Below are 13,509 nucleotides of genomic sequence, written 5' to 3' on the forward strand. Positions count from 1 at the left end.
GGGTATAATTAAAGTTATTAAAGATGTTCATCAACACCTGTGAATAATTTGTGTGTATGAGGTGGTGCTATAGCAACTTTCGGTGACAGAACTTGACTTTTCACCTCTTTATCCACTCGTTATCATTTAACACTGTCGCCATGGATGTCTGCAACACAACAGCCTCTGTAGCATCCTGGAGGGAGGGGCAGGCAGAAATACTTTTTACTCTCGTTCGCCGGGGCTCTTCTGTCGCAACTTAAATCAAACACGCCTGAAGTGTTATTAATGCAGAGGTCTCATCTCATATGCTTCTTTTATTTGGTGTCGTTGCTTTCATCTTTATCACTCATCAAAATATGACATTTTCAGTGGCAAGTGAAAAAAAAAAGTCCTTCCTTGCTACAGTTTCAGCTGCTGCGTTAATTGGTTGTTGCCTGCCTTTACCTCACATTCATCCCGAAGAGCCCAGCGTGTGTTGATCATATCATTTCATCACGGATTTTAAAAACATGGCACCACTTTAGTGTCTCAGCGATGAGGACCCAGCAGGGGGCTGTGTGTGAACTGACTCACCTCAGCCAGTTTATAAATGGATCCTGTGATGTCTGGACCCTTGTTCTCTTCTCTCCATTTGAGGCGTGGGTGCAGGAAATGAAGACAGTAAAAGTTGAATCATGTCGTTCAGGTGGGCAGAAACCGTTGAACTGACTGCCCTGCTGACTATGGGGTTTTATAGTCTTTTTATTGGATGCTATGATGGGCTGCACTCCTTTTTGTAGCCACCGGGAGGGAATGTATATCTCCTCTCTATGGGCCTGATTCATTAAAAAGAAATACGCCACCGTTACACTGTGGCGGAAACAGATATCGTATTTATCCGTCCGATCAAGCTACGTTGAGATGACGTGTTATTCAGAGAGCGGTGTGTACCACAGGTGCGCTGGCGTATCGCAGGTGTATGTCATACTGAATGCAGTGGGTGCAAAGTGATCGGAAAAGCACCCGACAACCTCATTTGCATTGATCCACGCCCCATATCGCACCATAAAAGGCTTCAAGCATGACTCAGCAGACAGCAGTTTGGTCTGTCAAAAAAAGAAAAAAGGCTTTGCAGCCCATATAGCCCGCACTCTATTAAAATGTCCACAACGGTGCGTGCTCCGCTGCTGAAGCAATATCATTATAATTTATTTAATTAAGTTCGGACCAAGGCGGGTGCTGCACTCACACCTTTGCAGTCAGAGGTAAAATATAGGCTATCCGATATTTAAAATATCGGATATATGTCAATGCAAAAGTCGTCTTTTGAGAGAGAGAGAGAGAGAGAGAGAGAGAGAGAGAGGGGGGGGAGAGAGGGAGGGGGGCATGGCTTGCGCGATAAAGAACAGTAGCCTACAAGCATATACATTCATAAGTGAATAATTGGGATCCTCTTGTCTGAAGAATTTAAGAAATTATAATCCAGTGAGTTTATCCAGTGAGTTAAACTATTCTGTGTGTGGCATCCATGCATGTGATCAATATCAATACATGATATTAATTTGTACTGTTCACCACACGACCAAATGCTATATTACAACTCGGCAATGATAAGCCCTTATAGGCTACTGATGAATGCACCTGAGGGTTATAAAAAAAGAAACAACACTCGCCTGCAGAAGTAAAATAGATATCCGATGTATCAGATGTAAATTAATTTCATGATGTCGTCATATTAAAATGATTCGCGGGACACGGCAAACTCATGATGAGATCAATGTAGTAGCCTACAGCATATAGCCTACACAGCTACAACGTTGCCCATATTATAATTAATTAAGGTGAGCTGGCTTAAAACTGACTGGCCAAATTGCACGCTGTGGATTTATAGCCCTCGTCGTGACTGCTGTCTGTCAGACCGGCATGTCTGTCAGTCTGTGAACCATAGAATGCCATAGATAGACCATATAACAGTCGGGCCAGGCCGTGTTCTGTCCTTGCCGGGCTCACCGCGCCGTTATATTAATTTTCCAATGTAAATTTCACCCAGATTGGACTCGGTTCAGCGGCCGCATGCTGCTGTCCGCCCCCTCCACACACACACACACACACACACACACACACACACACACACACACACACACACACACACACACACACCGACAGTCAGAGAACTGACTCACTAAACAACACTAACACACACTAAACAATGTTGGATTCGTACAGTGCAGAATGCAGATAAGTGTAGGCCTATGTTCTTATTATAATTGTGAGTTTGTTTTTTAACATGCAGCGCGAGTCCACGGGAGCCGATCTACAAGCTCACAACGCACTGCGAGTAGCCTAGAGAAGGCTGTCAAGTGAGCAGCGCAATCGCGCATGCTATAGAAATATCCTAATAAATAAATAAAAAGGTGTCGCTTGCAGGGGCAGTTTCCTTATGGGACTTGACTCTAGAATGCATGCATAGGCATACAAGTGCAAGTGCACTCGGCTTTTATATATCATTTTTCTATGTGCTGAACAATGTTAGGGTCGGGACACATGCCTACATATTTTATCTGCGATTTGGGAACTATTTATTGATTCAGCATGAAGACTAAAGCCTTCTGAATATATCCGTAAATTCGTCCGCCACCTAAAGAGGTCCCGTGGGATTTTACGGAGTTTCCGACCAACCTACGTGAGCGTCAAGTTCACGGCCATTTCCATGAATTCCAAATTAATGTGGGAAATCCACGTAAATGCCTTTCCGCTAGCTTCACGTCATTATATCAGCGTAAACGCGTTGAAGAATCAGGCCCTATGACACTTACCTCTTATAACATCACAACCCTGCAGAACCCAAGACATTTAGAACATTACTTTGATGGGACGTTGCTGAATGTATGTTTGTGTGGCTGTGTCTGTTGTTGTTTTATTATTATTATCATTCATAAATATTGTCTGGGTCAAGTAGAAACCTCATAATGTTCAAAACTGTTACCTTTCAGGATTCAAATTCAAAAGTGATGTGATAAAAAACAAGAAATTATCACACAGTGATATTTGTCAGGTGAAAGAAGCGCTGGTTTCTTTATTTAGTAACGAACGGTCCTCTCAACTGGCCAGTCTCAATCATAACATTACGTTACATAACATTGGGTGTCTCTAAAGATTTCTGTTACCTGCTTTCTGCTACCTGTTTCCTGGTCATGTGACCTGAGTAACCAATACATGACAGCAGCGTGTGTGGCAGCCAATCAGGACTAGGTCCCTACTAGAAGCCAAAGTCGTCATTACATTTGCGTAAAACATAGGTCAGGTTTCATCTGACAAAAAGATACTTGTGATGCTTTTGTGGGACACTGTAGTGTGGTCAAGTAGTTAATTTAAGAAAAACTAGTTGGAATATGCAGGAGATAAGATGTTTCTGCCCGACAGCACTGATACTCTGTCTGTCTGTCTGTCTGTCTGTCTGTCTGTCTGTCTGTCTGTCTGTCTGTCTGTCTGTCTGTCTGTCTGTGTCTCTGTCTCTGTCTCTGTCTCTGTGTGTGTCTGTAGGTGTTCCAGTCAGTAGCAGAGTGTCAGCTAAGATCCAGCAGCTAGTCAACACACTAAAGAGACCCAAACGACCTCCGCTCAGGGAGTTCTTTGTGGATGACTTTGAGGAACTCCTGGAGGGTGAGAAGAAACATACAATGTTCACTGACATGTTATCAGTTGACAGTTGTTGACCTGCCATCCTATAGTTTGTAGAGTTTCATTGTACATACAGTAAGTCGCTCTGGATTACGAGCATCTATCTACATTGCAAATTGTAAGATTCAGTATTCTCCTCTCCTCTCCTCTCCTCTCCTCTCCTCTCCTCTCCTCTCCTCTCCTCTCCTCTCCTCTCCTCTCCTCTCCTCTCCTCTCCTCTCCTCTCCTCTCCATCCAGTCCAACAGCCAGATCCCAACCAGCCCAAGGCGGAGGGAGCCCAGATGGTGGCCATGCGTGGCGACCCGCTAGGCGTGGTGACCAACTGGCCTCCCTCCCTGGAGGCAGCGCTGCAGAGGTGGGGGACCATCTCGCCCAAAGCGCCCTGTCTCACCACCATGGACACCAACGGGAAGCCACTCTACGTCCTCACATACGGTAAGGACAGCTCATAGACGCAGGCAGGCAGACAGACAGGGGCTTTCTTTTTTATCTTAAATGTTTATCCCACAATTTTGCAACTCATTCTTTCACCCAGTGTCAATTTTCTAATGTAATCCTGGGTACGAGTGCTACACTTCCTCTGCCAACATGGGGAGTGCAACGGACTGACCTCATGCTTCTTTCTATGCATGAGGAGTCCAAGCCGCTTCTTTTCACCTCACAGAGGGGAGTTTCCCCAGCTAAACGTAGCGCATGGAAGAAACACGTTATTCCAACCAGTTCCTTTCTCCTCCATCAGGTGCCTCGGCTGGCCAGGGGGAGGCCGTTTTAGAGACCGCAGGATTACATTTTTGTGAGGGTACCTACCCTATAGGGCCTAGGCGACATGGGGAAAACATGCAAACTCCACATAGAAAGGCCCTTTTGCAAGACTGGAGAGAATTACAGGCCTACACATTCCTTTTTCATTCTGGGGGATCCTGCCACATTGAGGCATGTTGCTCCTCCTTTAGCTGAATGGATACAAACTGCCATTATGTCAGGTAGGAGGCTGTTGGTCAAGGACTGGAAGGCTCCCTCTGGGATGCCTCCATGGGACTATTGGCCGCTTACGAGCGACTGTCATACAGGCTGCTTAATAGGACGGACGACTATGACTTAAAATGGGATTTTTACCATATGCACATATCAGGACTCTGATTAGTTTCTGGCTATGAGTGAGCTCTGAACGGGCTACAACTTTGGAAAAATATACTTGAAGGAATATGTCTGGCTGGGGTGGACTGCAGGATATTTCTGTGCAACTCGTTATATATTGTTTTGTTTTGTTTTTCTTTAGTTGTATTTTGTTTGTCTTTGTCAATGTCACACTTTTCCATGTCAAGCACACCCCATACAATATTTGTGTTTTTCCACCTTTAAAAAAAAAATAGCAAATCTACTCTGCTATCCTCAAATAGCCGATGTATTGCAGGGCTCCCTCTGTGAGATAAATCTAGCATCTCAGTGGAATAATACTGCGGTCACGCAGTGACCTACAGTGCATCCACAGGTAAGAGCTAGTCTAGCAGTGTGTTTGTAGCACAGCTGTTTATTCAGACTAGGAATCCTGTTTGAACAGCAGCTCTGATTGAAGCCACGCTCTGTCTCACTCCCAGAGCTGATTAACTCCAGCGACAAAACAATGGCTACCACCTGCTGGCTCTGGTTCCAGCCTAATAGCAGACAGACCGGAGGAGGCTGTACGAACATCCGTTAGTTGTTGTATTCTCACGGCGGAGCCACATTTGCATCATTGATCCAGTTGTGCGGAAGCTCGTAAGGTTACTGTGTACCGACTAAAACGACACTACTAATAATATACTGTAGTTCATTGTTGCAGAATTTCTTAAACCCCTAGACCACCAACGTTAATATACAGTATACATTAGGGTCTGAGGCATCAAACACAAACTATAAGTATTCCTGTGAGCATAGAGTCATTATTGTGTAAGGCAGAGCTGATTATGGATTACATTTAAAAGACACAAAATATGGCAAAGGCTAGAAAGAATAATTTCATTATGTTATCCAAGAAAGAGATAGGGAGGGAGGGAGGAGAGAAAGAGAGAGACATGAAATGAACAAAGGAAAAGACAAAGCAATAAACTAAGATCACGATAGTATAATAAATCAGGATGAGTCACATTGTTCAGTATATATCCGCTCTATGTATACTCTCATCTCCAGCTCTCTGATCTCACTGCAGCATCGCTCCATCACACAAACACAAATGAACGCCATGGTTCGTCATTCCAGAGCGCCGCACAAACGTTGTTTGAGAATAGCAGAATTGAGCTTGAAGATCGGCTATTTCCACTACCTTAAAATAGTTTTAAGAAGATCATTAAAAGAGGAATGGTTGTGGACATACGTGGTCGTGGTCGTCCCCCCCCCCCCTCCCTGCAAGCATATCTTCAGTCCCAGCTAGTTAGGGTCTTTCTGCTGCGTGAGGCGGAGGGCCTCACGTCCACCTTATTATTCTATCCCCCAAACAGCAGTGGAGAAAATGTCTTTGGTTCCAGCAGGGATTCTGTCTTCCTCGCTGTTCTACTTTAGAACCCAAGCAGTGGTGGAAAGTACCCTAAGTACATTTACTTACAGTATAAGTACTGTACTTAACCCATTTTGGCCTGACCTCAAAATAAAAAAATCTAAATCTAAATCCTCCAGTTTTCTGAAATAAATATTTTCACGATTTTTCAAAAATAGCAGACCTACAAGCTCGTAGCGCGCCACTCGGTGGCACGCTATGAGCTTGTAGATGTGCTATTTTTCAATAGTTAAATTATAACCAAAAGGGGTTCCCGCCCAAATTTGTGGTTTACTTGAGTACTTCCAATTTCCAATACTTTGACTTGACCACTACATCTTGGATCCAAATATTGTACTTTTACTCCACTACAATTATTTTAAAACTTAAGTTGCTAGTTACTTTGTAGATTTTTGATTATTAGTACAAAACATACATTACCCACTTCAGCCCTATACATTTTGGCCATTTGAAAATAGCGTATCTACAAGCTCACAATGCGTCGCGATATCCGCTATTTGATCAATTGTGAAATGGGACATTCTGCATAATGAGTAGGCTATTTTTACTTTTGTCAAGTAAGTATATTTTGACACCAATACTTTAGTACTTTTACTCAAGTAAATATTGAATTACGGACTTTTGTATTGTACAAAAAAAACTATTGACTTTTACTTGAGTAAAATATTTGAGTACTTTTCCCACCACTGTGCATGCTTCTGCTGTGCTGTAGTAGTGGGAACGGAATGACATCATCAGCACACCATGTGCACACTGAGAGACGCAGACACGTGTGCATGTGACTACACACATGTGCACACAGACACGTGCACATGCTGTAATTATATCTATGTACACTATTTACAATTTAGGCATTAAGACTCTTATCCAGAGCGACTCACAATTAGCAAGGTAAACACAAATGCAGAGAGACTGTGTAGCCACTCACTGTAGTGCCTCAGTAAACTAGGAGTTAAACCAATAACCTCGCATCAGTCTCTAAACAATATTCTATCAAAATAATAATCTGTTTAAACTCCTGTCTGAACAATCACATAACCATGCAGAAATGGACCCTCTTTCTCCATGTTAGTGCCAAAATTGTACAGATGTAGTGTGTGTGTGTGTGTGTGTGTGTGTGTGTGTGTGTGTGTGTGTGTGTGTGTGTGTGTGTGTGTGTGTGTGTGTGTGTGTGTGTGTGTGTGTGTGTGTGTGTGTGTGTGTGTGTGTGTGTGTGTGTGTGTGTGTGTGCGTGTGCGTGCGCGCGCTATGTGTGCATGCGTGTGGATGCGTGCACTGATTTGTGATGAGAGCCGTAACAGCTTATGATGGAGAGATAGAAGATAGAAGCTCAGCGGACTGTGAAATGTCTAGACAGCACAGGAGACTCCACCGTACAAACAGGATAACTGGTGAAATTGTGTGTGCCATGTGTGTGTGGGTACATATAGAGTGTGTGTTTGTGTGCGGTGCAACTCTTGTGTGCAGTGTTTAAATCTTAACTTCAATCTTCAAACTCTCTTTCACCTTGTGCAGTCCCCCCCCCCCCCCCTCTCTCTTTCTCTCCCTCTCCCTCCCTACCTCTCTCCCCCTCTCTCTCTCTCTCTCTCTCTCTCTCTCTCTTGTCTTTTATCGGGGCTGTCTTCTCTTTGATGCCTGCCTTCAAGGACAGGGTTGTTTAGCTTCCGTCTGTGCCAGGCTGCATTTCTCCATCCTCATAGTCTCAGAGGTACGCAGTAGAATTGACAGAGCTGACATTCTCCCTGCGTTTCTAAACATCAACCCTCCTGCTGCGACGTGCACTGCAGATAACCCCGGCTAATTGGCTGAAGCACTAAGTGTTTGTATTCCTAATGAGTCCCGGCTGTCTCTGAGAGACTTTTTTGTTAATACAGGCTTTTATTCAACAAAGCACTATCACTTTATTGGACCTGATATATTATGAGCTTACATAGTGTGTATACTGTAGCACTACTTGACAAAGTATCAAAGTGCAAGACAATACAATACAGAGACAGAAACAGTGTAGGCTGCTGTAATTTTTTGGGAGTGAGTAGGTAGGCTATTGTACCTTGGACTGCTGGTCAACTATTCTGAGCATAGGCCTACATGATGAACACACAGTGAGCTGCACAAAGATGTTATTATTAACTTCCTATTAGCCATTGGCTAATCGGCTAACTCTCTGCATTGGCTTTTTTTCCTTCCGGGACGACGTGTGGCTTACTGTGGCAAATATGTGCCAAAGAAGGAATACAAGGTACTGTATACTGAGCAATTAAAAGTACATTGTCCAAAGGCCACAGGCATCGATTTTTAGATGACGTGAAATGTGTAAGGGTTTGACACGTGGTCTGCTAGAATATCGCTAATGTAAAAGTCCTACCCATGACCCCCGAAGTCCTACCCATGACCCCCGAAGTCCTACCCATGACCCCCGGAAGTCCAACGACTGGGGACATGTATAATAATAGATAGATAATCCCTACAATGATACATACTACTTTGCTTAATATCGTTGGGCACACTACAGAGTCACCTAAAAGCATCACAAGTAGCAGATCCCCAAGGTTGTAACACGGCTCAAAGCAACGTGTTTTGAGCTTGTAGATCTGCTAATTTTGCTGCTTTTCAATCCTGAAAAGTCACTGTTTTGGAAATACTGTATGAGGTTTCCATCCGACAGAGATACTTTAAGTCATTATGTGTAAAAATATATATAATTACAAACGTATAATAGTAGATCTACAAGCTCAGGCTGCAGTTCATTGTGAGTTCGTAAATTTTTTTTGCCACACATGACACTGTCCTAGAATGAATCAGGCATACGTGGTTAATCTCATATCTGCTGGAATGAGTCAGACACAGTTGGAGTAGATCTTGCACGCGTTCTGAGCTCACAAATCCTGGCACCATGCACACAAACACAAGCACCTCTGACTACAGTAGAGTGGAGCCAGTGTTGTTGGCCTTGTATCATCAGCAGGACAAGTTGCTCTTTTCAGTCACACATGACTTGGTAGAGAACACACCGGGTGCGCAGCGACGCGGCACAGGGCCTGGAAAATAGAACGGTGGCGTATCGGAGCATCAGGCGAGGCGTGAACGTGCGTCGGACGCCGCCGGTGTGGGATAGATTCATTGAAAATAAGGCGGCTGTTTTGACGCGAGGCGTTCGCAGACGGTGTGTGTAGGGCTTTTGTGAGCTGGTGCTGTGTTACAACACTGCCAACGTGCCCTTGATCAAGGCATTTAACTAGGACTGGGCGATAAGGTGTCATGGTGTCAAATGTCATCATGATATTATTTTAACCAAATACCTCGATATTGTAAGGACCAGTGTTAATTTTTCAGCATATTTTGATTTAGTCTTAGTGTTTTTTTTTAAACTCAAAATTGCAAATACAATGTTCATTAGTCTTGAAAAACCATAGTCGACTTAGTCTTTAGTCTTAGTCGACAAAATCAACACTGATTGTGACGATCAATAATACCCCCCCCCCCAATAAATTAGAGAAAATAGCGGATCCACAAGCTCATAACTCGTATAAAATAGTGCTTAAGTGATTAAAAGTAGGAGAAGGCCAAATCACGATATCAGTATGTGATTTATCAATATGTATAGTCTCATACCACAATGTGGATATAATTATTGATACACTGTATTGCCCAGGCCTATATCAAAACCCAAGCCTTTTGGTGTGTACTGCACTGCAGAGGGACGTGCACAAAGTACTGTGCTATAAAAGTAATCATCTTGTTCCTTTTCACATATTCACCTCTCCTCTATTCAGTAGAGTGTTGCTGTTGTTTTGTAGACCTTTATACAGAATGCTATGTTAGACTTCAGGTGGGGGTCGTGATATCCAACATTTTGCCCCCCCCCCCCCCGGCACAAGCACTACTTTGACACCCACACCGCCCTCCACCTCGCCTCCGTGTCCAACCTCATCGTCTACAAAGCCTCTGTCCACAGAGCCGTGACTGTCCCTGTGCCGCAAGTGAAGCGAGTCGGAGAGCGCCACGGGGGCTGCATGTGACTCCTAGCGCTGCTAAGACCCAGTAGAATCCAACACAAGCAAGGAAGAACGACAAGAATGGTCTAGAAGAAAACCGTTTGTGTTATAGCTCAGATTTTATACCATATATGTACGGAACTATCTATGTACATCCATGTATATGTATCTATTTATACATGCAACAATATACATGCAACATGTATTTATAATACAACATATTGAAGTGCTTAATATCTACAACTTACTCATCTTGCCGCATGTTTTCGTCCATCCGGATTTTTGTCGATCAAAGCTGCAAATACTTCGGCGTATGCTCCAAAGGTAATAGATAAATCCTGGCAGCCTAGATAGGATGGATAGATTAATCTAAGGCCCTGCAAGTTTTAATAACATCTCATGGATGGCACAGCTGGGTACAGTAGCTATTCAAGAGATTTTCTCGTGCCAGCACAGATTGTGTTAAGAATGAACAGAGAGACGGGAAAGGCAGAGAGAGGTGAGATGACAATACAAGCAGTAAAGACCCTCGGGTCAGATTCAAGGCTCAGGCTAGGAAGGACTTTATAGATTTATTTATGTCTTACCAGCCGAGTCACTGGAGTCCCCATGCTTGGTCCGTCCATTTTCCCCCCTGTACACCAAATCTTGCTGAAAATAGCCAATAGTTCTGCTATTTTTTGCCGAACGTTTGCCCCCTAATAGGAGACGCTATGAGAGTGTAAAAAATGTCTTGTAACACTCTGGGAGTTCCATCAGCAGTGAGGATGATACGGTGCAGAGCTTGTGTTTTGGGGTTTGGCAGAGTGGGCACATGGAGATGGAGCTCAAGCTGTGCCCAGCATGGCACGCCTTACTCATCCCACAGACGGCAGGGTGGCATGTTCACCAACTGTCATCACACGCTGACTTAAACACACAGGCTTTTTATTAACCTGACAGTAGAAATCTGTACAGATTCTACTGCTGTCGGCGACTGGGAGCTGCCCAGTACAACCACAATAGTCCACTGAGCAGCACCGTTGCACAGGCTGAGAGTACAGTGCTTGGCTCAAGGGCACCGTACCTGATTTATATTTTCAGTAGCTGCGTGCACCAAAAATAGCCGACCCACAAGCTCATGCTCACAACCCTGCTGCGACGTGTTGTGACCTGGTATTTTGGGTACAACGTATGACGCACAATTTAGTGTAATTCTTACTGTACTTTTTTGGAGGGAACAGGCGACTTATTCACTTTCCCTCCCAGAGACGAGACATTTTGTCATTAATTTACAAAAACCCAAAACCCCCCAAATAAAACAGGACTCCCCCCCTAGCGCTCATCTGTTCTGCCTCCAAATTCCCACAAGCCACTAGCTGTGCTCCTGAAAAAAAAAGACATACTTTCCCTCCCTTTTCTCTCCAGCTCATGTTCCTTGAGGGCGGCCGGGCTCTCCACATTCATTAATTCTGATCAAAATCAAGCAGCCCCATTTGGCATGCAGAACAATAAGGCGTTAACGCTCGATTGACAATGCTCCATATCAGCGTCTGTCAGCCTGGATTAAGGGAAAAACATAGCAGGGAAATGACATTCATTGTCAGGGTTTAATGTGGTTAATGAGGGGAGCGGGACCACCCCACCACCCCCCACCCCGCTAAGCCCACAGGCAGTTAATACCGATCACAGATCACCGCTTTTATTCCGGGATTTGTTTACAACAAATGCACTCTTTCACTTCTTTGCATTGTTCTGTAAACGGTACTTTATTAGGGTTTTTTATTCGTTATTGTTGACTTGCTTTTTGCTTTTTGCTCTGTCGGGTGGAAACCTCACACTGTATGTCCAAAACGGATTACTTTTCAGGATTTAAATTAAAAAACAGCAAAAGTAGCAGATCTACAAGCTCAAAGTGCGTCGCTTCGCGCTACATTTTGAGCTCGCAGATAGGCTACATTTGATGCTATTGTGTGATGTGAAGTAGTTTACAAAAAAACACAAATATGAGAGGTTTCTGCCCGACGGCAAAAAAAAAAAACTACAAGTAAAACATTATATTTCAGAAAATTAACTATAAATTCTTCACCGTTTTCACAGCCTAAATGAGACCTGCAAATTGTACATTACTGTATGTGTTGTTTGGGGTCAGGTCACCGCTCAAACGGAGGTTCAGGTTTTGCTTTTAGCCGTGCGAGTCCTGCAAATAATGAGAAATGTGAGCGAGGCCACCAGATGGAACACTACAATACTTTACTTACTGTAATTACACTCTTATGTATTCTATATGACTTTCCGTTGTGTTCTTTGATGTGCTGTGGTTTCTGTCTATTATCCTTTTGAACATCTTTTTTGCGGTGGATATACGGTGTCTCTCTGCACGGCTCATGTTTCCCCCTCAAATGGCGTGAGGCGCACTTGATTTAGCTTGGTCTGTAATGGAAACCGTGTAATGGTCTACATACGGTATCGCCCTCTGGGCTACGCCAAGCGAGACACATCAGTCACGCCTCACCTATTTCAGAGTTGGAAGGTACTTGAGTACGTATGTTGAGTGTGATGCCAGCGTGGTCATGTGGTTCTCATTAGGCCTCCTTTGTGGAAGTGTTGTTTGTCTTTGATCCGTGCATTATCAGCTGAAAGAATATGATAGTTACACTAAGGCACATAACCTTTGAAAGTTATTGAAATCCACTCACATGTCATTGCTGTCGTGCAGACGCCTCTTATGTCCATAGTTTAACTTTTTGTGTTTTTTAGTAAATGTACGCCCTACTTGATCATACTACAGCATCGCATAAAGGTATTAAAAGCTTGTAGATGTCCTACTTTTGCTGTTTTTGAATTTGAATCCTGAAAGTAACGATTTCGGACACAATGAGGTTTCCACCCGACAGAGACCATATCTTTTACAGTACAGTTGTACAGTGTCTATGACATTTGGAATGAATCTACTGTAATTTGACTTTTGTGTGACAGACTTTCTTCTGGGTCATAGGGGCAAAATTACCTTTTATAAACGAGGCCCATGGACTACTGTAAGCCCCACATGCAACCGGCGTCATGTTTGCCTATGACAGACAGTGCTTCTCAAAGTGGGGTCCTTGAGGGAGTTCCAGGGGGTCCCCAGCTAAATTATAGTTAGGAACCACATGGACCCTTTTGGGACTGTAACTCTGAGAACCAAATGGTCCCGTCGGGGTACATTTGGTTCCATTTGTACACTCTAAAAGTTAAATCAAAGTTAAATTAACTTTGATTTTACAATATAAATTGGGTTCCCAGAGATAGAAATGCTGTTATAATGGGTGTCCGTAGCTTAATGCAACTGGGGGTCCTTGAAATGAAAACGGTTGAAC

At 43.7% G+C, this 13,509-nt stretch overlaps 1 protein-coding gene across 6 annotated transcripts in view; it reads left to right on the forward strand.

Moving 5' to 3' along the window:
* LOC308325822 (disco-interacting protein 2 homolog C) overlaps window positions 1-13,509 on the forward strand; it is a 237,641-nt gene that overhangs the window by 166,027 nt on the left and 58,105 nt on the right. For all 6 annotated transcript variants that reach the window (XM_080778520.1, XM_080778522.1, XM_080778521.1 and 3 more), the window contains exons 7-8: window positions 3,505-3,624; window positions 3,881-4,078. In XM_080778520.1, the coding sequence (XP_080634646.1) occupies window positions 3,505-3,624; window positions 3,881-4,078 (318 nt within the window). The remainder of the gene's footprint in view (window positions 1-3,504; window positions 3,625-3,880; window positions 4,079-13,509) is intronic.

This window comes from Protomyctophum bolini, assembly GCF_963924005.1.
Source record: "Protomyctophum bolini genome assembly, chromosome: 12".
NCBI lineage: Eukaryota > Metazoa > Chordata > Actinopteri > Myctophiformes > Myctophidae > Protomyctophum > Protomyctophum bolini.